Source organism: Rhipicephalus sanguineus, chromosome 1 (assembly GCF_013339695.2).
Source record: "Rhipicephalus sanguineus isolate Rsan-2018 chromosome 1, BIME_Rsan_1.4, whole genome shotgun sequence".
Taxonomy (NCBI): Eukaryota; Metazoa; Arthropoda; class Arachnida; order Ixodida; family Ixodidae; genus Rhipicephalus; species Rhipicephalus sanguineus.
In genome coordinates, this window is record NC_051176.1 from 105,157,599 (window position 1) to 105,185,043 (window position 27,445).

The 27,445-nt window shown below is 45.8% G+C and overlaps 1 protein-coding gene across 1 annotated transcript; it reads left to right on the plus strand.

Moving 5' to 3' along the window:
- The first annotated feature begins 1,567 nt into the window (after nucleotides 1-1,567).
- Nucleotides 1,568-25,872, plus strand: LOC119386469 (annexin A4-like). Its single transcript, XM_037653753.2, has 9 exons — nucleotides 1,568-1,640; nucleotides 1,757-1,851; nucleotides 2,991-3,195; nucleotides 13,485-13,564; nucleotides 13,733-13,789; nucleotides 16,791-16,980; nucleotides 17,645-17,703; nucleotides 21,962-22,084; nucleotides 25,816-25,872. The coding sequence occupies exons 1-9, from the start codon at nucleotides 1,628-1,630 to the stop codon at nucleotides 25,870-25,872; spliced, it is 879 nt and encodes a 292-aa protein (XP_037509681.1). The 5' UTR covers nucleotides 1,568-1,627.
- Nucleotides 25,873-27,445: the final 1,573 nt, after the last annotated feature.

Consider the following 27,445-nt stretch of genomic DNA (forward strand, 5'->3'; position numbering starts at 1 on the left):
GGTACTCGGCATTCCGTTAAAAACATAATTCGCCAGTCCATAGAAAGCTTGTAGACATTGATCGGTATCGTCTACAAGCTATCTATAGACCGTTTCCATCAACTAATTTTGCTCCGTGGACAGTGTGCAGTAAGTTTTGACAAGGGCATACAAGTATGCGCAAAGACTTCGCGTAGATAGGCCGTAGACTCTTGTAGACTTACTGACAACAATGAGCACGTACTGGTGTTAATATAGTGGTTCACTGCCAATGGTCTTTCGAGGTCCTGGGTTCTGGCATAGTTCACGGCGGCCACATTTAAACGAGGCAGAATGCAAGAGAGCTCGTATATCATGTTTTAGGCGCACGTTCAAGAACGTTTGGTGAGACCTGACTTTCGACATATATAACTCTCTTTCAAGATACAACACGACTACGAAAGGGAGTTATCATGTATTGTTAAAGAGAGTTATATATGTGGCAAGTCAGGACGAATCAATAAGAATAACGGGTATGCTTAGGTAATCATTTTTCTTAGAGTATACCAGGACATTGTCTGGAATATTCGAACACTCTGCCCTGACAGAGTTATCCCCGCCAAAGGTGTGCGGACGCTGGATGAAAGAAGATTAACTTAGCTTATTTTACATGCTTACAAAAGTACGAAGTAGTAGATCGAAATCAGATAGCTACCGAAATCAGTCGCTCGAAAATCCACATAATCCTCTCATCATACTTCGCACTGCACCTTTTAATTCCTCGTGTACTCAGTGCTGTGAATATTTGACATGTAATTTATTCGCAGTCTGCCAGCTACGACAATATACCGAGCGGATCGGGAGGAGCCTACAGATACAACGTAAGCAACCAGCGAATTTTCTCGCTTCATTCTCACCGCCCATAGTGACAGAACCTCATATAAGGTGCACGTTTTCGTTCACCTATTTTAGGAGCTCTATTCAGTTACCGAGATGTACACGGGGCACGTTACCACCCCGTAAAGTAACTATTCTGTTGCGTCACGAAAGCGAGAATGTTCCACTCCGTCGATGTCTTGCACAGGTGATTGGAGACAATTCGAGTGCTCACTTGCGCGAAAGAGAAACGATAAAGAGGTACAGAACGATGACGACTGAGGGGTAGATGAGAGTAGCAGGCATTTCAAAGGCTGTAGAGGCTGCACTTATGGTGCACCGCTCAGAGCGATTAGTATCATGTGACTCTTCGAAAAGCAGCACAATAGAGAAATCGCATGTAGCTTCGATGAATAGAATGACCGGACACTTTTTAAAATCGTAGGGTTACGTGTGGTTCGCAGCGCTACGTGTGGTTGTATGTGTGCCTTTTCTGTCCTGGTCTTTGCGCTGTTTCCCCTAAGATATGATCAACCAACTAGCCGACAAGTTCATCCTTCAAAACTTTTTAATAGCTTTTTTTTTTCCTGAGAAGCGGAGTCGTCCGATCGCAGGCGATGATGCGCTGCCTCACTTTGTTTCATTAAACAATTTTGCCATTTAGAAAGTTGGTAAACATTAATCGCAATATTTCCTGTGCGATCTTTTTTTTTTTTGCTTGCGCCAGCAAGGAACGCTGAGGCCGTACCAAAATTTTGATGCAAAACAAGACGCCCATTCACTGAGGAAGGCTATGAAAGGATGGGGTATGTCCACATCTGTACTCTTCGGCACCTCTGGCAATGTGCCTGAAAAACAGATGTCCAATTTCTGCGAGGAGCCACTCATTACTCTCTGTTCTCACATCTGTTTCCTTATTTAGGTACAGACGAAGATGCCATTATCAATATCCTCTGCTCACGGACGTGTGGCCAGAGGCTTGAGATTGTCAACACATTCAAGCAAATGTTTGGCCGAGTAAGTGCTCTTGGTATTCTATTTAAAGGTGAAAGCCTTTGGTGTCTATGTTTATGTTGGAGCTCCGCTCGGAGAGCCGGTGACCTGGACGCGAAACGCGCTATGACGAAAAAATCCCGACGGATGCAAATAAAAATCGGAGTACCAGCATGAAGCGAACGCACGTACTCTGCGTGGCAGTCAACTATTCTACCGCAGAGCCTCACCAGTGCTTGAAATTGCTTAGGAAAGTATCGATAGATGCAAAGAATAAAGATCAGTCTTTTAACAGGAATAGAAGCCAGGTATTCTGCGTGGCAGTCAAGTATTCTACCACAGAGCCACGCCAGTGCTTGAAACTGCTTCGGAAAAAGACCTTATACAGTCATGTCGGGCAAGGAGTCACGTTAACAAATGTTACATAGCGTGGCAGAAGCGTTGAATATCGAGTTGCTGTTGCGAAGTCGGACAAACACTTAAAGGCGAACAAAAGTCGGCACATCATCTAAAAAGGCATACAAAGACAAAAATGCTCGCATGAGGCGTTCAAATGGTCAGTTTAAAGCCTAACATAAGTACTTGCTTGCTTCGGCTCATTTGTCTTGCCCCCGCCACGGTGGTCTAGTGGTTGTGGTGCTCGACTGCTGACCCGCAGGTCGCGGGCTGCATTTTCGATGGAGGCGAAAATGCTTGAGGCCCGTGTGCTTAGATTTAGAAGCACGTTAAAGAACCCCAGGTGGTCGAAATTTCCGGAGTCCTCTCCTACGGCGTCTCTCATAATCATATCGTGGTTTTGGGACGTTAAACGCCAGATATTATATTATTATTACTATTTGTCTTACTTGAGTGCGGGCTCGCTTTCGCCTTGTGTTATAAGAGTGTTACACCTGCCGAACTTTTGTTCGTTAGCAATTAAATTCAAGTGGTGCCATTGCGAGATCAAACATATACACTTCAATCGATGACACAACGTCACTCATTGAAGCGCCAGCGTGTACAAGCGCAACCACGGTTGCGCACACTGGCGTGCGCTCACTCTGGGTAAGTTCCTATGACGCAGCATATGCCTACGCAGCACTTAGCCGGCCTCAGGGCTCAAACCAGAGTGGCGAGTCATTGTCAAGACTATTATTCTAATTGCGTTGCGTTGTACTCCGCAGGACCTGATCAAGGACATCAAATCAGAACTTAGTGGCAACTTGGAGCGCATAATGGTGGGCCTACTGTACCCCATCCATGAGTATCTGGCGCGAGAGCTGCGCGCCGCCATGAAGGGTCTTGGAACTGACGAAGACTGCCTCGTGGAGATCCTGTGCACGCGCAGCAATGACGATATAAGGAGGATCAAGGACACCTATCACGAAGGTGAGATCCTGAGAGAAAAATTTACGAATTCTTAAATTCACGGATCACCATGCTTCAAAGCTGGACGCTCGTTATCCCAGCATTCGTGTTATCACTGCGCTACTGGTCGATCCCTGAAATGCATGGTTTCGTAATCAGGCTATGACCTCTATACAACCTCTGAACTACAAATACCGAGCGCGTTATTCTCCCCTGGCGGTTGCCGTCTTTTCGGCACAATTCATGACGCCAACAGCCTGTTCACGAGACGTCGTGAGGAAATAATCTGTCGAGTGGTCCATATAAGTGGGATACCAGTAGTGAAGTGTCTCCTACCCTGCTTCGCCATACAGTCGCACGCCCGTTATGCCTTGTCTCGCATGACTATCGTGTGCGATCAACGGATTTCCCTTAGTTTTGTGCGTTTTGGACTGCGCAAGAGGAGGTAACATCGTGCAGCCGAAAAGTGCAAAACCCTGATACGCTCAACGCTTAGTGCTGACATTGTCCACGCGTTTTATGAAGAAATAAGCGTCGAGGAGGGGTAGCGCCTGTAAGAAGGGTAGTGACGACGAGAAAAAAAAAAAAAAACCCGCTCTCTCATATTTGAACTTAGAGTGGTCTAGGGTTAAAGAGTCCGCTGAAACGCACCTAAATGAAGCATTGTCTCTCAGGTGTGTCTCCAAGGTAAAGGCGTCAGGTAATGGCGCGTGTGTGAGAATGGACACGAGTTGAGACGCAAGTCCGACAGACACGCACCTCTCCTTGTGGGACTCATCGGTTTGGCTGGCGTCGATTGCTGCATGGAGACCTCCCTAATTGCTAGCCGTCTTCCCTCCAACTCAACCAGACTTGCACACGTTACAGAACAAAAAGTTAAAAGTTACAATTACAGTCACTTCAGTCAAATGTATAATCGATTGCAGTTGCTAATTACTGCTTCGCGAAAGTAACCGATTAATTACTAAAATAACCAATTACTGTGTGCCTAGCGTTTCTTTGCCCACGCCAGAAAAGGCGTTTTGACAAAATATTCTAATAACTCGACCAGCGCAGGAAACGAAACATTACGACAAAGCAGCACACACGGACAACGTTGGCTCGCAAGGGAATATTTATTGCACACGGTGCAAACACTAAAGTGAGTGCGCACTGGCAGCAAAAAGATAGAAAACAAACAAACAAACAAACAAACAAACAAACAAACAAACAAACAAACGAGCGAACGAACTAACGAATAAATAAATAAATAAATAAATAAATAAATAAATAAATAAATAAATAAATAAAATGTAACATGAAATGCAAGACTATCTATTTACTGCTTGTGCGTGTCTCTGAAGAAGTCGATCTCCTTATCGCTTTAGCACAGTTCTGGCTGAGGTTATATGTTTGTAAGTTTAATGTTCTGTTGATAACTGCGCCTGTCTAAGATTATAACCGTTTTACTAAACATTAGCCCGCATTGGTGTTCCGTGCAGTGCACTACAAATTTTTAAAATTGGTTATTTTCAATTTTTCTTCGGTGTTCTAGTAGTCTCACGTTCGCACGCCTCCCAGTCTGTCTAATACAGCTATTGCCGCAGGACAGATAGATATGGAAGATTACATGTATTGCACATTGAATGAACGTTCGCACAATAGCGGCAGCCGGCATTCTTTGGGTTGCGCGAAAAGTTTGTGAACATATTGTACAGTGCAAGAAGGTGATTTCGTGCTTGCTATCATGAAAAAGGAACAACATAATTTTCAAACTTCCTAACTTGCTGCACGGAGCATCAATGAGTGTCAGTGTTTACTAGCATGATTATCTTAGACTGACCCTGTGACAGGAACAAAACAATCTCAGGAGCATGTCCCGCTCGCAAGAACGGTGCGAAATGCGTCAGCCAGCTCTCGACGTCCCTAAGCAGTAAGGGAATCGACTTTTTTTGACACACGCGCGCGAGCGGTAAAGAAATAGCCCTGCCTTCAGTGTTCCCTTTTGTTCCGTTTTCTGTATTCCTCTTGAACACGCACACGCACTTAAGCGTTTGCGTTTCGTGCGATAAATACCATTTGAGAGTCGGCGCCGTCCGTGTACACTTCTTTGACGTTTGTGTCGTTTCCTGCTCTGAATAGGTTATTAGAAGATGACTGAAGTCCACCTATAGCCCGGCTTTTAATTGTGTTATCTGACGTGAGATAGCTTCAAATAGAACTGCCTAAACTTAGGCTCGTATTCACAAAAACTCTTACTTCTACCTGGCCCCGTTGACTATTTTTGTGCCCTCACTGCCACACACATCGTACCAGGGGACTCAAACGCAAGAGCCCAGTCTCTGAACTATTGCGCAACGTGCGCGGGGCCTTTAAGGTATACATATGAACCCCAACCATATGTACGAGGCGCTCGTAAAACAAGACAAAAACAGGAGATAGAGGCGCAGTTACAGTTACGTATACATAAGCGTCTCGTCACGGTTTCTCACAAAACGTGCAGGCGGCCTTACGCAGTGTCGGGGCTGCATGTACGCGCATTCCCCTCGCGATGTACAGCCTCCAGCATTTTTAATAATATCGCGCGAGCGTCGACCGCACGCAGTATCAGCGCCTTACAACGGCGATAATCTGCGAGACCGGCAACAGTACGCGCAGGCGCACAAAGCAGCACTAGCGCAAGCGTCGTCTGCCACGCTGTTCCTTTCAGGACGATGCACGCCCTACCACAACGACTGTATTAGTCTCCTTAGATTAAAAAAAAAAGGGAAACAAAAGCGGTGTGAACAAAACCATGCGCACAACTTAAACCGTGATCTACCGATACATGTTCTCTTGATCTTTCCTGTGATTGCAGTCAAAGAAACTGCTCAACTGCTGTGAAACTGCTGTTGAACGCAAACGTGGAAATAAAAAAAAAAGCAAAATGTTCGTGAGGTTTCGATCTTCGATTGTGCGCACTCCGGGCGAACAGAGAAAGGGAGTGTTTCATCCTGAAAGGAACGGCCTGGCAGACGACGCTTGCGCTAGCGCTGCTTCGTGCGCCTGCGCGTATTGCTGCCAGTCTCGCAGATTATCGCCGTTATAAGGCGCTGATACTGCGTGCGGTCGACGCTCGCGCGATATTATTAAAAATGCTGGAGGCTGTACTTCTATGACGCAAATGACTTTGACTAAGGTCGCAAACGCCGGCGCACGGACGGCCAGTTTGCAAAACGGACGTCGGAAGCTATCGAATGGCGATAGAAAAAAGCGAAACTATAGTGAGATGCCAAATGCGGTGCCGACAATGCAGGCCGCTCGTGAAGCCGTTGATAACAGATACAAAGGTACGCCTGCCCAAACATTCGCATCCATGATGGCGCATCATACCGTGATTTCGGGCATGCTGCTGCTGTTCGCGCCAAATGCAAACGCTAAAAGATCTTGCGTGTTTTACGAATAAAGCAACTTGTTGCATGTAATTGATTACAGCAATAAGTAATCAAGTTACAGTGAGCGTTACCAAGTAAAAAAATAGTTGATCAATTACAAAAATGCTAGTATTATATTTGATTACAAGTCTGAACTTAACGCACAACGCGAGCGTTTGCATATGCATGATCGTAGGTGAAATACTCGTCGCCTATCCACAGCCAGAAACTATATAAACCGTTGTGAGAGAAGCCGGGGAGGCAGGTTAAGTTTAAAGGGGCACTGACACAAAATTTCGCGGCGAAGATAGCCTGCAGGATCGATTCTCGTGAACATGCTACTAAATATGAACAGCGAGTATAACTTGGAAGGTAATTTACATGTGGCGCTTTTTTTCTGAAAGAGGCACGTCCACCTGAACTGAAACTGAGAAAAACGCAGTTTTTTGCTACGGACATTATGGTCGGGCCTGCTGCAATAGTTTTTTGCCAGTGTGCCCCTGTCACCAAAATGCATCAAATATATATTGCTAAAATCTATATAGCCAACTATCGTCGGTATTCAAGAGTAAAAAGAAGTCTAAATCGCAGCGAATTAACGATATCTCAATATTTTGCCACAATATTAACACAATCCTAGTGCTCCCGTCGGTGCCGTCCTTTGTCGCACGGGCATACTGGCGATTACTAGCAAAAGGCGCACCATTCTGGACTGTCGGCAGCATTTTCTTGTTTGATGGCCTTAAAAGAATGCTTCAGCTCTTCTTCTTCTTCGCTTGTTTTATGCCGCGCCGTTTTGGACCATTGCTTCTTCTTCTTCAAGGAATAGATCGGTGCCCAATATCTTCATTTCAGTTTTCTTCTATTTCAAGTATACCGTCTTGGAGCGAAAGGACATGATACTGTGACGCAAAACTCGAAAAGAAACACAAATAGGCAGAAATAACTGGAAAGTCGGCCTCGTACTCTTTATATTCGAGTTTTGCCCTACAACATCATGTCCTCAGTAAGTAGCAACTCACCCAAGAAAAAGTAATTGTGGAATGAAAGCATGATAGCAAAGCAAATAGGACACGAATGAAATTTCACTGCAGCGCCCTCGGCGCATTACAATGTGGAATACACGGTGTTTAATTCATTCACAAATGAAACAGATTAGATTTGGCCTTGTTGGTAGTTTTGGTCACGATTGTTGATGCAGCGCTGGTTTAATGGATTTGGTTATGTTCGATTCAAACAGGCGCAGGATTTGGCTCATTTTTTATTCGAAACTGCCCTTGTGAGTTCGCGTCACAATCAGGACTTGCCTCATTTTGATTACAATTGTTTTTAAAGTGAAAGATACTTAGGCACGCTTTACGCTCTTCTTAAATGTAGCCCAGTTTCGGTTTCTGGATTTGACTCTTTTAGAAAACAAAAACGCCACATATTAATTTTGAAGTTCACGTGCCCCATCTAGTACTATACGCCGCACCTCGCGACATTGACATCATACAAAGTGACCTGAAGGTGACTCCAAATTTCCGTGGCGTCACCCCTGCAGCCGGGCTCCGAGATGCCCAGCTAAATCATGACGTCATAGTCGCCATTGCGCATTTGCCATGCTTGCGCCAGCAGGTTACTATTTGGCGGCTGCTCGCGAGTCCGTGCCCGCGGCGAACGTGTGGAAGCCTCAAGAAAGAGTCTTCGTCACCAGGTGGCGATGATGACGATGACGGCAACGACATCGTGCTGCACATGCCGCATGCGAAAGAACGCGAGCAGGCGATGCAGGCAGTTAGGGATGGTCGATTAAAATTTTTAATCGATTAATCGTTAATCGTTAATCGATTTAGCCTTTAATCGATTAATTGCTTTCGGTGGAATGTTTTAATCGATTAATCGATTAATCGACATTTTTTATGGGTGCTTTAAAACCGATATCTCTTTGTTTGAGAGGCATCGTTCGTGTTCGATATGGACCCAAATCTTTTTATCAGACGCGCTGACGACCGAAAATTCCCACTTTCGAAAGTGTCGACGAAGGGCCCCTGGTGTACAGTGCACGAAAATTCCCACTTTCGCACACTGGACACAAGGGGCCCGTCGTCTTTGGTTGATGTCGCGGATTCAAGCATCTGTGGCCGTCATCGCTGGACTATTCGGCAGCAGGTCGTATTTTCTCGAAGCCTGCCTACTCGAGCTCATCGAAACCGGAGACGCGTTCGGGGACCACACTGGTTGGAAAGTCGCAGCTGAAACATGCAGTGTGGTGGAGGGTGAGGGAATCCCGAGAAAGGTAAAAGAGAGACAAGGAGGAAGAGGAATTAAATAAGACGCTCGCTCTCGTAAGCACGGCATCTTTTCTCGGTTTGTCGGTTAGATATTGTGGAAGCCCTACATAATACTATAATTGCGGACTGACGTGATCTTTTCCTTGAGGTCACCCATGCAGAGATTACACAGAAGCATACTGGCCTCAAACAGACCATCGGTACAGGCAACTGCGGGAAATAAAGTGACATGAGTTTCTGCCTCCCGGCTAGAATAAACAGCAGCTGCGCCAGTATACTCCGCAGGTTTCATCTGATCGTTGCCTTAACACGGCGCCACTCGAACCTTTTCAATCGTGCGTACAGCCTGAACTGTGAGCGCTATCTCATGTTTCAGATATTACAACATAAATTTCGCGACTGTCCGCAATTGTCACAGCAGAAGACGGGGGCCTCTAGCTGAAAGCTGTATTTCTCCCTCAATATGCGACCATACAGTGTTACTAAACGCTACAAGGTCACTTCTTCAATAGTAATGCACTGGATGCTACACGTTCGGTAAACCGACGCGTAAAGTTACATAAATTACATAAAGGGTGTATAAAACCCTTTTCACAATTCGCGAGTGCGCATTCCTGCGCTACACTTTCTCTCAACTAATGGCAGCAACTTTCGTGCTTCAAGTGGAGACGAGGTTCCACGTGCTGTCTATTACGCGTGTTCGTGTCAAGAGAGCCGAGTCTACATTTTCCGCGTCCCAGCGCAAGCAAACCGCGCTTGAACACTCTGTTTGAAGAAGCCACTAGCTGCCATTATTGGGCTAACTGCATCGCAAGAAAGCTAGCTGAACAATTATGAAAATGGTATAAACCCTATAAGACGGACAGTTGGGCTAGTTGGTATACAGCTTAATAAAAGATGGTTACTAGCGTCCTTGTCTTCTTTACGCTAGCAAACGTGTCTTATCATGTATATACGGATTACCTAATCCTCTCCCCATCATCGTACTTCATCACTCTTTTTCCCCCGTTGCGTTTTCCCCGGTGCAGAGTAGAAGGCAGGGGCGTACTAGCTCAGGCCACCCTCTCTGCCTTGTAATATATTTTCTCTCTCTCTTTCATTAATAAACAATATTTTATTTGCTAAAGAGTAAAACAGAACGGCACTAAGAACCAGTTAGGAAATGAGCAGCGCATGTTACAATGCCGCACTTACACAAGAAACGAGTAAAATCTGAGGGTTGAATAAAATACAAAGAAAGTTGCGATTGACACTACAGGCGACGAAAACTACTCGTTTATCAAATGCAAGGAGAGATGCGTTTATGCGGCAACACGATGAAACAGCGCCGCGAAAAACGAAGACGAACAAAATAAGAAACAAGACGATCGCTGGCACGTGTGAAATTTACAGAAAAGAATAAACTTCTGTGGTGAAAGTTGGCGAATCGCCGTGCTGCTAACTTTCTCAACAGTCCCCTTTTGTTTTGTTTCATGGGGTTGCTGCTCCGAACCACATGCATTTTTCTACTGAGCGAAGAAATATCAGTTGCCCGAGATGCTCGGGCGACAACTGACACATCCTTTGGGTCGCCACACATCCAGCATACAAAAAAAGGCGCTCGAATGCTACTGACGTAGCAGGAATTGGCAAATACTCCATTGCAACGTCAAAGACATGATCTAGGCCAGTTCGCATGCTGTGCCAAGTCTCAGGTGAATTCGGATTGGTGCTACGATCGACTACAGGGTTACTATAGTATGTCTTGAACTGAGAAGGCATTTGGTTCATCGGATCGTCCTGCAGTGCAACTGGTGCAACGCAGTTGCGTAGAATTGCGCGTGGTGCGAGCAGCAGTATAGTGTGTGAGCCGGAGAGAAGCGGGCAAGTTAATTTCTGCCTCGATGGGGTAGAGCCGCCTCCTGCCCGGGCTTGAAGCATTGGGGAGTGCTTAGAGCGGGACGCCGTACGCGACGGAGATCAGGGCGACATCATATCTTTCTCTATGGGGTATGGCCGCCGCCAGCTCCGGGCTCGTTCTGCTAGCGCAGGAATATTCGCTGTAGTGAAATCAGTGAAAGAGAGACGATGTGCACGGCATCTGCGTCTCAGGATAGCGCGCCTCGCAGTCATGCGCTCCGGCCAAGGGGCGAGGTTGCAGGGCGGGATTGGGGGGTGTCGTAATCGATTAATCGAATAGTTTTAATCGATTAATTCGATTAATCGAGCGGTGGAAATCGATGACGATTAATCGATTAATTGTGGACCTTTAATCGATTAATCGTTCATCGATTTTACCATCCCTATATACAGGCAGTGTGGAAGTGCGTCACTGTTGTGTGCCGTTTCACACGCTAGATGGCGTTAGTTGCCCATGCTGGCTAGAGTCACTGGCCGCCACCGACGCGATTGGCTTCCTCGCATCACGTGACCTCTCACCACCATATCCCTTCCAAGCGCTTTGGGTGCAGGCGCGTTGAACGCAAAGCGTGGCCGGACATTTAGCAGTATCACGGTCCCTAGAAGTATTTCGTCGCATTTTTAAACGCGTCATGCAGATGCCAGAGAATAGCTCACCAGCAACCGAACGTAATCTGGGAATCTCGTTTATTTTGCATTCCGTGCAGGAAGAATTAACGTCAAAGAGCGTCGTTCTACGTGGCTGCATAAGTGGCCGGAATGAATTCGCCCCCTTCGAAGAACACTCCTTCCTGCAGTGAACTACACAAACTTTGCTGGAAAAGCTCTCATACGACAGGATACTTCACCTTTTAGGTTCGCTATGTTCAGCGATACTGAAAACTACACACCAGATACCTTTCTATTTGCTCGGCTATTTATATCTCGATCTGTTGAACAGATTGTTCAGTCATTTCGAGTTATAAGCATGTCACGCACGAGAGCGAAATCAAAGATTTATTAAAATAATAACTGTTTACTGGTATACCTTGATGACCATTTGCCATTGCGCAAAACAGAAGCGTCGAACTCTGTTGATAACTTAATGTAAGGCAATGTTATTAAGCGTATTTTTTATTTTTTTTTTTTGCAAAAGAAATGTTGCTAGTGCTGCACTGCGCCGAGCGTACCCTTACGATACTGTTTAGTGGATGAGAAATGGTCACAGCAAAAAAAAAAAAAAAAAAAAATATTCGGCGGATCCCACTCATTGAGGGAATCGATTTCATGTGAGCCCTAGGTCTATATACATGTTCTGTTGCAGTAGCATGCGCTTTAAAAATTTCCGGGACGTGCTATTTCTGATCAAAAGAACATAAATCACTGTGTCGAGGAAGTTTTATAAGAGTGCATTATGAAAAAAAAAACAAGTTGAAATTAAAAGCAGTGCAAAAATCGAACCCCAGCTGTTTACGCGCTGGCAACGTCAAAAAAAAAATGTTTGTCAGAACACAGCAAAATATTTGCAAATGCACTGCAACGTCGGGAATATTAAGGAGACAAAAAAAGGAAATTAAACAATTAATTAGTCATGTCCACAATCAGTTTTTATGGCCTATTTTCTATGTATTTGTTAGGAAAAGACAACGTATTCGCAAAATAAGATGCACCTTACCTACCGCACGCCGATTCGCCCGTACGTTCGGCTGCTGGCGTTCCGAACCGACACATAAATACGTCACGCACAACTTCCAATTACCACACAAACGCTACTTCTATTACACATAACACCCAGTTGAACAGCAAGCATGGTGCGCAAGCAAGGTATGCGTCGGCGATCAGTCGAAGGACGCAATGTTGAATGTGCTCGATGTTGTTCGATAATGTTCTAGAGTGAGCGATGAACGCGCGCAAACAGTCAGTATTCACCAAGTGTCGAAGTAAATGGCATCTCGCACGAAGTCACTGCGCTAATGCAACTATGTTTACAGCTCCGGACCTAGCGAACACACCCGGCCGTGACACGAAGAGAGACCGATGAAGCCATGAAGACTTCGCGAGCACATGGCAACATTTCCCGCACGTTTCATTAGTTACACCGCTTACCGCGCAGTCGATTCATAACTGTCGATGACTCGAAATCACTTCTAATATCCTCTTGAAGAAACACACACACATATTGCAGTTCCGCCGAGCGTAACACGGCATCGAGGCGAAAACGTCGGCCACTTCTCAACACACGCTAGCAACGCGCCGGACCATAGAGTTAACATACTGACTCAGTATATTAGCTCTATGCGCCGGACAGTCTGGAAGGGAAATGGCCGCCGCCCCCCATTGTTGCCCGCGTGAAGCCTACCTTTGCGGTACTCTGAAATTTTCCAGTGACTCCAATGCTGGCTTGTTGTTCTCGGAGCTCTCCCAAACCGAAACTGAGACTGGTCGGTAATAAATAGACTGTAATTATCTGTTGCCTGCTGCAGCAAGCGATTTGCCGTGTTATGACTAATAGTCCTCCAGCAATATATTGCAGCAAAAAAAAAAAAAAAAACGCCTCACCAAAATTTTTGTGTCAGCACCCCTTTAAGCCATTTAATATGCGTAGTGGCGGGAGTATACGCGCAATATGTCGTGGTCATTACGCATATATTTCCTGAGGCTAAAGATTACAGTATTCCCGTTTGTATGTAGTTATTCATCAGCGGTCAATCGTTGATGCCTTGCCATGTCATACTAAGTTATCGAATGCGCTGTCCTGCTTTTTCAGTATTCTCAAGAGATCTGGAGGACGACATCAGAAGCGAAACCTCGGGCCATTTCCGAAGACTTCTGGTCTCCATGTGCAACGTGAGTTCCAAGACTTTTTACGAGGAGAATAAGAACGAGATTGAACTCGGCAATTATTTACAAATGTATGAGAGCCTTGCCGCCGATAACGCTCTTTAGAAATCATTTCGTGTCACCATTGGACAATCGAATGTGTCTTACGAGCTTGCCGCTTCGTCTACTGCATAGGCGAGTCGTCCAGAAGGCACGCCTCCGGACCCTGGTCGCGCGAGGAATGATGCTCAAGTGAGTGTGCCAGTTTCCAATATCCCACGTTCTTCTGGCTGCTTTTGGCGGCAATTTCGGGTGTTCCGATGCTTAAATAATGCGGGCGCATTTATGATACAAGTCACGTGACAGTTGCCTTAAACGCATATATACTGCGATAATAATGTTGCTTTCAACGGTCGGGTGCACACATGGAGGAAGGAATACTAAGGAGAGGCCCTATCGTATTTCAATGCATTGCGAAAAGTGTGGCGGAAGTGACGTCAGATTTATGGGGCAAACAAACCGGTATGGGGCAAACAAAACAGCAGACGCCCCGTGGCGTGCTCTCCGCGGAGATTAGCTTCTGCGCAGATTTGCAGTCCCGGCGTAAACTTAGCGCGTATTGTGCGGTTCGCACGCAGTAAAATGTTGCAAGCAGACGTTTACCAGGCCGTTCGTGCGTGGCAGGCCCGAGCGCTGCGTGCTGAAATTCTTCGTGGAGCGTTCTTGTGCAACAGTACAGAATGCCGGTACGTGCCGTGATCAAAAACGTTCAGCCCCTGCATCATCGTATTCGAACTCACCTAGCAGTGACTTACGCGTTCTGCTGGGCGTTAGGCCTTCCCTTTCTCGTAGCCCGATTTCCCGATCTGTTGCCGGATTAGCGGTTCTTTGTTCGTGTATATGGAGTGAGCGTAGTAGCTATTCGGCGCAACGCCACCATATAGTTGACGTAACTTCACGTCGAAAAGAGGACACCGCTGTATTGTATACGCGATCGTGCACGTAAAGTTTGTAATTCCAGTACGCACACAACAACAAGCACGCAGCGAGCGCACACCGCACAATACATACATCACGTAGTCCGGACACAGCCTCTAAAAACGTACGATGCCTTCGGCGCATGTTATGTACTGCGCGTCAGACGCCAAAAACAAAAGCTCACGTGTGTTTTGAGTTAACACAATAAGTAAGAAGCAACAGAGCGCACATCCGAGAGATTCGCATGCAAATACCATGCATGTGTAATCAGCAATGAAGCGAACGTGTACGTACACATGAAAAGTGACACCCGGTACTTTCCGCAGTGCACGCGATTTGCACCGGGTATGCGCAACCATACGCAACAGCTGGGCAATGCGTAGCTTTCCCAAAGAACACACACAAGGAGCAGCATACGTGAATCGACTGCGCCGCGGCGCCGCTTGCACGGCAGGGGGCTCGAATCGCGCATGCGCTTGCAAACGACAAGGCGGAAATCGCAAAATGTTTCGAGGCTCCTTCGCTAGGAGGCGATGCGGGTGTTTGCGATGTGGAGGCTTCACGAATGTGACGTCAGGGCCTCTCCTTATTTTTCCTTCCTCCATGGGTGCACATGCGTCAGCGGCACGATCACCCGTATTACAATGTACTAGAACAGGGGAGTGCTCGGAACGGCCGCAGCACTAATGTAGAGAAAGTGAAGCCCGAACAGGGTCAATCCGCTTGTGGCGCTGCGATCGCTAGTCTGCAATGTGTCGTCGTTTGTAAGAGTTGCGCGCGGCTCCGCCAAAGTGGTGCAGGGGTAGACTGCCCGCTTCACTCAAAAGGCCTGGGTTCGAATCGCAGCTCTAGATGGTGGGTTTTTATTCTTAGTCACCTTTTATAGCTGTGTTGGTTTTCCTTTGTTTCGTAAAACTAGCTTCAGTTGCTACGTGTTACTTCAAAAAGGTAACGCAAAATGTGAAGTAAAATAGAAGAAATTCGACAGTGAGCGTAGTTATTTGCAGCGTCATCGCCCGGGATTCAACAAAACCGTAAAGTATGGCCTCCGAGATTTTTGCGAATCCGATACTCAAAACGAGACTTTTTGCTACAATACGTAGCCACAGAAGCTAGTTTTAAGAAACAAAGAAAAACCAATACAGCTATAAAAGGTGACACTATAAGAATACAAACCCAATATATGCCGCTGCGATTTGAACCCGAGCCTTTTGAGTGGGAAGCGGGCAGTCAACCCCTGCGCCAGATTGGCGGAACCGCGCGCAATTCTTGAACGACGACACATTGCAGACTACCTATCACTGCGCTACAAGCGAATTGACCCTGTTTGGGCTTCACTTTTCGAAGCTCGTTCTGAGCACTCCCCTGTTCTAGTACATTCTACCCGTATAGCGCGTTTTACATCCTTAAAAAAGCAGTAGCGGAACTTCCGGCCGCCGTCATGTGCGGGAGAGTCACGTGACCTGAGCGGAAACGTCACATATTTCACTACTGATAGAGATTAAATTTTGGCTGTGGTATGACATATATACATGACGTTTCAGCTCAGGTCACGTACTCTCCCGCACATGACGAAGTTCATACTCAAGCAAGTTACAACACAATTACTTCCCAGTCCTTCTCAATGCCGGTTCACAATATCACCGAAGCTCCAACTTCTTGTGCGCGGAAGTTTTGCCATTTCCAACAGCGACGTTCCAAAGGCAGATACAGGGCACAATGCTCTTCACTAAGGTTGAGCGTTGAGTGCAACAGCGTTGAGTGCAACATAATTCAATGTCTGGCGGCGCGAGGTACACGTACATGAACTTTCACAACAAAACTTCAAGAGCCCAGTGCAGGCGGCACGCACTGCACTATCAAATGGAGGACAAAAGCGCTGCACTCATGAACGAGAGAGAGAAAACTTATTCAAATTACAGACACCCAGTTTTAAATATCTGACTGTCACGTCGAAATCACAGCGAATAAATTATATAGAAAACATTTATACAATCTTTTTTAGTTAAGAGGGTGTCACGTCGCAATAATAGCGAAGAAAATATCAGGAAGACATTTCTACATTTTCTTGCAGTTAAAAGTAAAATGCATCAAAGGTTCTTTACTACCCCCAGACGCATGCGCGAAAATGAGTTGACATTTGTAGAACATTCTACATCCGTCATATTTTCATTACTTTCACACTGCGCTGCTTAAAAAACAAGATGCGTCGTCTCACGATACACAAAGTCTGTTTTCCGCAAATAATTGTTCTTCTCACTTCGCGGTCCGGCAGCAATTGCAGCAAGCGGGCATCCAGCGCTGGGGCACTGACGAGTCGGTGTTCAACCAGATCTTGGCCAACGAGAGCTACGATCAGCTGTTGCTTATCTTTCGCGAGTACAACGCCCTTACGAACCAGACCATCATCGAGTCTATCAATAAAGAAATGAGCGGAGACCTGCGCAAGGGTTTCCTCGCCATCGGTGAGTCGCCAACAGTGCTTTACGTGTAGACGCTTTTGGTCTTTTGGGTGTTGCTATGAAAAGTGCCACAAGAAAAAAAAAATACAATACCCTTAGCTAACGTTCGGGAAGAGCACAGGCGAAAGTATATGCTCTTACGACCCACTAATAAGTAACCTTGATTATCTGAGTCGACTGCATTGTTACTCTCCAATATTCTTCGGCCGCCTAGACATCACCACTAGTTCTACACGCTAAGACTTGGTCGCCGAGGTTTTCATTTTGCAATTGATTCCCCTTTAATTCACTTTAACAACATTCAACTCTCGCTTATTGCATTTGCTTGTTCATTTGTTTCGCTTTAATTCAGTGTAATATTTTGTTGACGTTAATTGCCTTTAACGTTTGATTCACTGTAACTTCACATTTGATTTGCTTACATACCCAAACTACTTTACTTAACGGGAATTACCATTTCATTCGTTTTAAATTAACCTTAATTATCATGTGATTTATTTTTTGTTCACTTCAATTCACATTACATTCTCCTAACCCACTAACCTCCATTCACCGAACCCCAATTTCGGGGCCTACACTGCTCTAATGAATGCGATAAAAATCATCGTTATTGGCTTTAGAACACGTTTTTAAAGTGCATTTCCGTGCTTTTTTTCTTGCTATGCAGTCAAGTGCGTCTACAACATCCCGGCCTACTTTGCTGAAAAGCTGTACAGAAGTATGAAGGTTAGTCATTCCTCATTATACTTGCGTCATTGGGTATGCGCAGCTAGCTCCTCAATGATTCTCCTTTAGGCCAACATGTGTCACTTTTCAACGAGACATAAAACATTCTTAGAACTTCCCCCAGTGCAACGTGGAACCAAACACGTGTCATGTATTTTCACTCTTGCCGAGGCATTTTATTCAGATACGCGTCAAGCGCCGACTTCGTGGCGACGCCACTAGATGGCGCCTAGATACCACTGCTGCTAGAGTCCATGAAAAGAAGTCGCATTTTCGCCGCTAGGGCGAAGCAATAAATGCGATAGAAACAATTAAAGTGGAATGTAATACGAAGTAAGGCTAACAGCTTACTCCTTTAGCATGCGACCTGGCGTAACTCAACACAACGCCGGTGTAAGGAAACGCGGCTGCTGCAGTGAGCGAAGCAACTTTCGTGCTGTCTATCACTTCAACGCAAACCAAGCGGCGAGACAAGCACGTAGAGCTATGAGCTGTCTGCGGATCTCTGTAGAGACAAAGCGCGCGCGTCTGCAACCGGCTGAACAAAGTACGGAGTTTCTGTCGAAGCCATGCAGCCGCCCCTTCCCTCCCCCCTCTATGGGCCTTTCACTCGACGAAAGACGGCCGGCGTGTTTCATCGCCGCGTGATAAGCGTTCGTCGGCTGCGCTCTCACACTTTCACTCGCACTTAGAATATACGACACGCGGGGCAATATTATCATATTGAATTTTATAAAGAACCTCACGGCGGCGCCGACGCCGACGGCCATGGCGACGGAAAAAACGCGCCGAGAGCAGCGGTCGTGTTTCCTTACGCCAACGTTTCATTGCTATCGCAATAATGCGTTGGCGCAAGGAAACACGGTCGCTGCTGCGAATGAACCGACCTGCGTTCTATACATGGCTTCAACGCAAAGTTCGCGTGTGATGAGAACACAACACGTACAAAGGTATGAGCCGTCTGTCGATCCCTGTGAAGATACGCGCGTGCGGTCGCGGGTGACTACGCCCGGGCGGTCAAAGAACGCAATTCCTGCTGGAGCCCAACAGCGCTCCCTCCGCAACCCCTCCATGCGCCTTTCGTGCGACGTAAACGTCCGGCGCGTTTCTTCTCCGCTTGAGCTGCGATCGTCGACATCCCTAGCAAGCTTTTCACTCGCGCACAGAACATACGACGCCGGCGCCAACGCCGACGTCGACAGCAAAAATGCGCCGGGAGTGTCGATATAATTGCTAACCCAATAAATATAATTCAGAGCACCACACTGGTACGGGGTGGCCGGCAACGGAGAAGTGCGAAAGAGAGGCCTACAGCTGCAGCTTCAGTACACGCCTCATACTTGACGCGTTATGGCGGTGACAACGAGGTGTGTCGCTACGCTGTTTCAGGGCTAATCCCATTAACGTTTGCAGTCATCGAAAGATCATTTGTGCCGGAATTCTGACTATAGCGTGACTGACATGTGGGCATGTTATTTTCACACAGATTTTCACGGTGACTTCTCGTTTTTGAGCATGGCCTAAACATAACCTATTCATCTGCTCGAATAATTAAAGTCACGCAATGGTGAAAGTTCTGAAGTGCTCGCAAAAACAAGGGAATTTTATTTACAACGGTGCGTATTTCTAAGCGGCGTTTGACTTGGGAATAGCAAGCCGTGCTCCTTAAAACAAGGAGGGAAAGTTTAGTCGTAACTAGCACAAAGTGCGTTGCCGAAACGAAGATGGTCTCTGCGGCTTTTTGACTCCGTATTATAATCTATATACTGCCTCTTCATGAATGTCACTGGCTTTGACTTGTTCGTGTACAGCGAATTTCTTACGCTTCCGAGAAAGCATTAAAAGAAAGAAAGGCTTTGTCAATGAGGCTAACGTTTCATGCATTGCTCCACTGCACATATCTATTGATTCTTGCTTTTTTATCTTTGTTGTCACGTGTCAAATCGTTAAAGCACTTCTTCTTACTCGAGCCTTCAAGTGGGAAATGCTGTTCTCCATATCCAGGACAGTACCGTACACCTGCTAATTTCCTTAGCCGAATCTGCTTCTTCAAACGAAGCCTGTATTGACTGACCTGTGTACCCTGGTGGTGTTTCAAAAAACCACCCTCACCCATGGCTGGCGCGCGTGCGCTAGATAAATAAATAAAACAAATTAAACTTTCTTTCCGGGGCGGGGGTTCGCACGCGGGCCCCCTCGGTCCGAAAGCTAGTGCCTTGCCCAATGTGAACTGAACTGAAGCACGTGAATGCGTTCTACCGACGATGCAAAAAACAAATGGGAAGCAGTGCATTTGCTGTGGGCGCTTCATTGAAATATTTGTGTTGGCGGACTAAGCGATCTGCTGGGCAACGCGTAAGGTCGATATCAGCAATTGCACATTTCAGGAAAATTTCGACTTCGAGAAAACTGAATTGCTAATCGCGTGATGGTCCTTTGTTGGGCCGTTCTAGAGGCTGACGAACGCTGGAAAGAACATGAAATACAGCATGCCGATTCAGCCCGAGAACAGCGTTCCGGGGACGGCCGCTACCTACAAAAAAAAGGAAGTAAATAAATAAATAAATAAATAAATAAATAAATAAATAAATAAATAAATAAATAAATAAAAACAGTATGTCTGGCACGCTCACGCCAAGCTTCTCTTGCCCCCATTTCCCCGATTGGGGAAAGGGCTCCTGAATTTCGCAATATCGCATTATTATACAGAACCCCGCTGATACGTTTCTGATGGGACCATAAGAAATAAACGTAAGAGCCGGGAAATGCAAGAGCCGAGAAACAGAAAAAAACGAAAAAATATTTAGTGGTAGATAATAATATTTCGATGCTTACGCTTGAAGAAAGCGTGCAACGTTGCCTGGTGCGTTAACTCATGCCCGAGCAGCATGAAAAATTTTTCGAGCACCTGCAGTCTCATATCTTTTCAATAAATCTAGTGCCACCACGGCCGACACCTGGCAAGCGATCACTTATGGCAATGCCTTCGCGAGATTGTCACCGGATGCGTCGGCGTCTCCGAGAGATAATGTAGCACTGTTGGCCTAATGTCGGACAACCGTCGCTCGTGGTTAGACGGTCGAACACCTCGCGAATGTGAAAGTACCCCCGAAAGCGATCGTCGAAGAAAATCACCCTTGTTCCACCAATTCCTAAATATTGTCACTGGTGCACGAATTGGCGCACTCAACCACGATCTAGTCGACTGATAGAAGCACGGAACTGAGAAAGGCGTCATCCACAGAAATGTAGTCAATATATGTGATTCTTTTGGCACCAACAGTTTTAGGCGTGAACCGCGCGAACTCCAACCAACTCCAACTCCACCGACAAATAACGATGATGATGAGCCCACGCCAGCGCGACGGTGGAAGCAAACGCCAATCTCGAAGGCTTTTTTTTCGCGAGCAATTACAGCATAGACGCCATATTTGCAATACGGATCTCGAAAGCTATGCTTTCGTTCACGGCAACCGAAAGTACCTGTCGCTTGCACCTCTTATGCGGCTAATCTTACGGTCAAACCAGGCCAAGTTCAACATGGCCGCTCACTTCCGTGGTCGCTCGATCGGTTCGGAGCGCACTTCGCGATATACCATAGAGAGCGGTCCCGCAGTTACGACGTAACAGCGGAGTTCCCAATAGGCTGGATCCTATGGGAGCTATGCGGGACCTGCGAAAAATGACGTAACAGCCGGGAAAACGCAACAGAGAGAGAGGAATATAACAGCGGGGTGCTACTGTATTTATTAAAAGAAAGAGGCCACATGCTTCTTTCACTCTCAACAATACTGAATACTTTCACGCCACTCGACGGCACCGGAAATTAATATCGGTTAAAAAAGTGGGGGGATCATTAATGAAGTAACTATTAAAGAAGCCTAGTATTGCCGAAGCTATGAAAAAACAATGAGAGTTTTAACGGCTCATACGTTAGCGGTCATTAGCTTTCTTTCTGATGGGAGTCGTGATAGGGTAAAGACGATGAAAATGGGAGGCAACACCCACGAAATATATCCGAATGCTCTATTTTCACGAGATGTACGCGGCGTTCTAGACATCCACCAAGAGTGAGCGGCAGTTGTTCCTACTTCGTCTGTGGTGTGTATGTGTGTGTGTGTGTGTGTGTGAGAGAGAGAGAGAGGGAGGAAGAGGGGATGTTTGTATAGATTGCAACACATGATAAATACTTATCATATTATTGTTAAGTTGTATTTGTGAAAAAGCTAACGTGTGTGCACTCGCTTCATTTTTGCAGGGTGCTGGAACTAACGACAGGACGCTAATCAGAATAATCGTTTCTCGGTGTGAAGTCGACCTGGTCCCAATCAAGGAGGAGTTCAACAGAAACTACAAGGCTACGCTCGAAAGCTTCATACAGGTGGGCGTATTGTGCATGCCAGCGCTGCTAAAACTAGCACGTCATCTGTGCATTGTCGGTGCCGCCTTTGGAGAAATCGTCCTGCCTTCCATATTATGGTCACTCCCGTATTGTGGTGTCTTCGCAAACGCGCATGTACACGCGTACACTCACGAATGCCGTGACATGTCTACTTGTTCAAATTGTTCAAAGAAAGCAACGAAGACGAGCGCTGTCTTCGTTGCTCTCTATCTCGCGTCTTACCTTGCGTGTCTTACAATTTGAAATGGAATACCAACTAGCCCGTACCCAGAGTTTGCTTCAGTATGTTTACTTGGCCCGGTGTAATGGTAAAACGAAGCTTTCTTCCCCTCGACTTTCCACACACCAGGGCTGGGCAGAGATACTCAGAAAAGTATTCCGGAATACAGATATCGAAATACATGAACTGGAAGCCTAAAATACAGATACTGAGATACATTTGCTTTTAACGTAACGGGATATTTCGGAGATACTTTTGCAATAAGACGAAAAAAGTATTCCGGAATACAGTTACAGTGATACAGATACTGGGATACTTTTTTTCATTTAAAGGATGCTCATACTACGCACAGACACTTATTAGTGCAGCATAATGTTGTAATTAAAGTTACAGTGCATCGAAATGTTCAGTTCATTTATTTATTACAGTACCCTCAGCGCCATTAAGACATTGCAGGGGAGGGGGTGAACAAAGTACATAATTAGCAATAATGACATAGTTACAAGTATCAATTGCAATAAAAATACACTATTTCACAGCAACAGTAACAAGGATTGGACACCGAAATCGACATACTTGGCGAACAAACTAAGCTATGCTAGAAATAGCACACTTTAAGCAAATCACTCGAATCACTAATGAACACCAGTGAATTGAGAAAAAGTATGCATTTACTTTGCACATAAGATCTGCTTTGCTGAGAAGATTGCTGTGTGAGCATCTCAAATAGGCTGTCTTCTAACAGCGTCGGTTCAGCCTCAGCACAAGACTCACGAAAGAAAAAAATTCTGTCTACCGCTGAAGGCGAGCACAAATTCGTGTTATAGTGAATAAGTATCGCCTTCATAGCCGGATTGCCCTGCAGCGTGGCGATATCTCTTCTCGGGTCATCTAGATACCTAAACGCTTCCGCCCTCATTTGGGTTGTTCTGACTGTTCAGAATCCAAAATCTGTCCCCATCTTCGGCATCCTAAGCCGTCTGACCCTGTCGGCTTCAATGAAGCTGTCACCACCACCGACGCTACGAGTACCCATTTCAGAAAGCCGCAACAGGCGAAGTCGGCTCCGGCGGTGGGGGACCCTGCTACCACAAAAGACCGTTTCACGCATGTAATCAATTAGGAACATAATTTAAACTTTTTTTAGCGCGCACAAAAGACAAGGACAAGCAAGAGACACAGGAGCGCTAACTCTCAACTGTGTGCAGGTGTGCAGAGAAATGCATCAGTCACCCTTCGGTGGCCCTAACAGATAAAGAGTTTGTTTTTTTAAATTCTGTTTAGCCCTTCTGACAGTGTGTCACATGACTTGCGCCGCACATGCTCTATGCTGGTTTTTGGGTATTTATATGTATCGTTCCTTTGAAAAAATAAACAGTTGAGAGTTAGCGCTCGTGTGTCTCTTGCTTGTCCTTGTCTTTTGTGCGCGCTAAAAAAGTTTAAATTATGGATCCATACCAACTTGCCCAGTTATCTGTCTTACTCAATTAGGAACACCCCCTGACATTGGAGAGGTGGCTGAAAGCGCGTCAAAGACAGACATCTTCTAGTCCCTTCCGCCGCGACTACGGGAACTGCTTTTCGAAGTGCCGCCGCTTTGAGAACTGAATGCACGCAAAGCATTGCAAAGCCTGTTCCAAGGCGGTATCGGCGCGGGGGGTCGCGAAGTAATAGCTTGCCACCTGAATAAAATTAGGCGTGCTGCACTGACCTTGAGAGACAGCGACTTTCGTCGGCAGAGGCCGACAACACTGCCTCCGCGATTCTGCCATCTGCGGCGTCGCGCGCTTTACCACATGGACCATTCTGTTCTTGAGCGGAAACCATCGCCGCCCTATCTGTCGGCGACAGGCGGCGTGCCTTTGCTTGTCTTGGCACAAAAAAGAAAAATAGAAAACGCCATTCCTCCATTGGAAACACTCTCAACTCATTTCCGACACAAAAAACAATGTAACGAGATACCCGTGTCCAGCATAGTATCGCGATACAGGCGATACATTGTAAATGTATTTCACTACTGAGATACAAATACATTTTTCAAATGTATCTCGATACAGAAATACAGATACTCAAAAGTATCTCTGAAATACTATCGCGATACTGCCCAGCTCTGCCACACACGCACACGAACGCACACGCACACAGGGCAGCATTCCCCATCTTCACTATCCCCAAGGATGTGGTGGCTTCTCGCCCTGTTTTTTACGGAAATACGCAGTGATGCATGATACATCTATTAGTATTTAAATATCATTGCAATAAATACGGGTATAGGACATCGACAGCAGATATACCTTATTAAAGCAAACATTTATTTGCCCATTTACGGGTTTTGTGTTTGGCGCGTCTGCCTGGTCGTCCTCTCAGCCAAGCAAAGTGCATTTAATTATCTCCAGGATAGGCCCACTCTAGTACTCACTACACCACGGGGTATGTACTCGGTAACAATTACGGCCGCTCGATATGTGCGGCTGGATTGGGGTAATGGGGGTGGAGGGAGGGAGCATTCATTACGTGTTTGACTAGGGTGCTGGATATACCCAAGCGGGCATGTGACACTGTATATATTATAAAGGAAACATGACTTTTAAGTGCTCGTTTTTCTTTGTTAGACACACTGTTAATGAGAACTAAGAGACAATAATGCCAAGGAAAGTATGGGGGGTGAACATTCCCCTATACTTTCCCCCTATATATTATCAACATCCCTGTACCATTTATTGTCACGTTTGGAAAGAAGTGAATAAAATCGATTCAGGGCGCGCATTCGACGAAGCGCGTTAGTAAACATAGAAGTGAAGAGCAGCATTGCAGACATTTCAGTGAAGATCAAAGAAATATGGTGCGAGATCCGCCAGTCTTAATAAATTAATCGTATTTTTTTGAAATTTCCTAGCTTCGTCAGTAGTATTTAACCGGCGCTGTGCTCATCATCAGGACCGCTCACTATCGAATAATGAATAAGGAAATAGCAAAAATGAACAATAAGAGTCCAGTGATTGTACCGGTCCAAGTGTGTCTCAAGCAAGAAAACACTGCAAGTTATGCGTGGATAACAACTAATTTCAACAAGTTTCAATTGACATTTTGGTAACTTTGTGGGAGGGTTAGTGACGATCTAATGCTCTTCTTATTGGCAATTTGTTTGTTAAAATAATCAGCAACAATTACAAACGCTGAGCCAGTAGAAAAAAGCACCTTGCTTTCGGATATGCTATGTAAAAGGAAAGCAATTCTTTTTCCGCCTTCACCACCCCACCAGAACATATCGATGAATTTAATGTTTGAAAGCGGGTGGACATAATGAAAACTTGCTTCGTACACAGTCTTCAATTTAGTACAACTAGGCCACCTACTCTGGCCCACGTCGCAAGGCTTCCCAACAGTTTAGTCATTTTGTCAAAGGACCACTGCGTACCTATTCCGTGTAATCGCTGCTTAATGCCGCACTTATGGAAATTTTGACACCTGTGCTATTTCTGCCGCGCAGAGTGACACCTCGGGTGACTACAGGAAAGCCCTTCTAGCCCTCGTTGCTGGAAACTGAATATGAGTAAGTAATTCTCTCACAATCCCTGATATGGCGTGACAAGACGTTAATAGATCACTTGACAGGTTTGCTCAATAAGGCAGGGTAGTGGAGCCGTTAGGAAAGAAGCTAATTTCGTAATGTTGGCAATTTAGTGCAGTAGAGAATTACACTGATTTATTGATAAGGATAGTAGTGAGCTCAACTATATTTTTTTCCGAGAAAATAGGGGGAATACCTTATGTTCATAGTGAATATGGGCGGAGATGTGCACTCTAAGAAAAAAAAAAAGGTGTCCGTTGACTCTTCTTCGCTACATATGCATAGGTCGGCAAAAGCTGTGGAGCTCACTCAGACTCATTCATGAAATATATTTTGCCCTCAGGGCTCACTCGGACTCATGCTTGCCAAAATTTCCCTCAAGCGTACTCACTCGGACTCAGGCTCACTACAGTTTTTTTTCAACCGAACTCACTCTGATTCAAACTCATCATAACATTACGCATTCGGACTCACTCACACTCAGACTCACGGCTCGATCTGAGTGTGAGTGCGTGGACTCACGAGTCCATTAGCATACATTCAGCTTTCTCAACCATGGTGTCAATGTTTTCTGACAGCAATATCTTGCATAATTGGTGCTTTACTAGGCTCATTTTATCTAATGCCTTAATGTACGAGTTATCAGTAGTTGTAATCCAGCAAGGACATTTTTATTGAAAGAGATGACTCACGAGATATTTTTATCGAGAACTTCCTGTGAAAAAGATTGCGGGGGGGGGGGGGGGGGGGTCAAAGCACCTCGTTTACCCGTTACTCACGCGGCACGTCTCTCATCAATAAGTATTGAGCTGGCGTATGAACGCTAGTGCTTTGAAGTATGTGTGAGTAGACGTGAGTATAACGCAAGCCGACATAAGGCTGATAGTAATGCTGAAGTTGAGTGGTTATTACCATAGGTCGGCACAAAAATGTGGAGGTCACTCCGACTCACTCAAGAAATATATTTTGCACTTACGGCTCACTCGGACTCAAACTCACCAAAGTATTGCTCATCCGGACTCACTCAGACTCAAACTCACGGCTTGATCTTCGTCTGAGTGAGTCGACTCATGAGTGAGTTTGCCGACCTATGTAGACATGTGACTCTCCCATGTATAACTCTCTTTAGAGATGCACACTGACTCTCTTAGAAGAGCCGTGGGATGTATGACTCTCTTTGAAAAGGCACGCTATCTCTTTCGGAGAGTCGTGCGTCCCACGACTCTCCTAAAGGGAGTCAACTTGACTCTCTAAAGAGAGTTATACATGGGAGAGTCACGCGTGTTGCAAGGAAGAGTCAAGACGCCTTTCTTTTTCTTAAAAGTGTGGGGTGCTGCGTGAAAAAGGGCTGTAACTGAAATACATGCCGGGAAAACAAAATAATCGCGAATAGTTTCTCAGCTTATCACGAGAGGTAAATCACCAAGTGATCTTTTTATGAATGACAAACTGTGATAACGAGTATACGAGGACGACATGAATCTGGCGGCTTTTGAATAAATTCGAGCATGTGAGAAAGGTAAGCTTGGTAGGGATGACATATGTTATG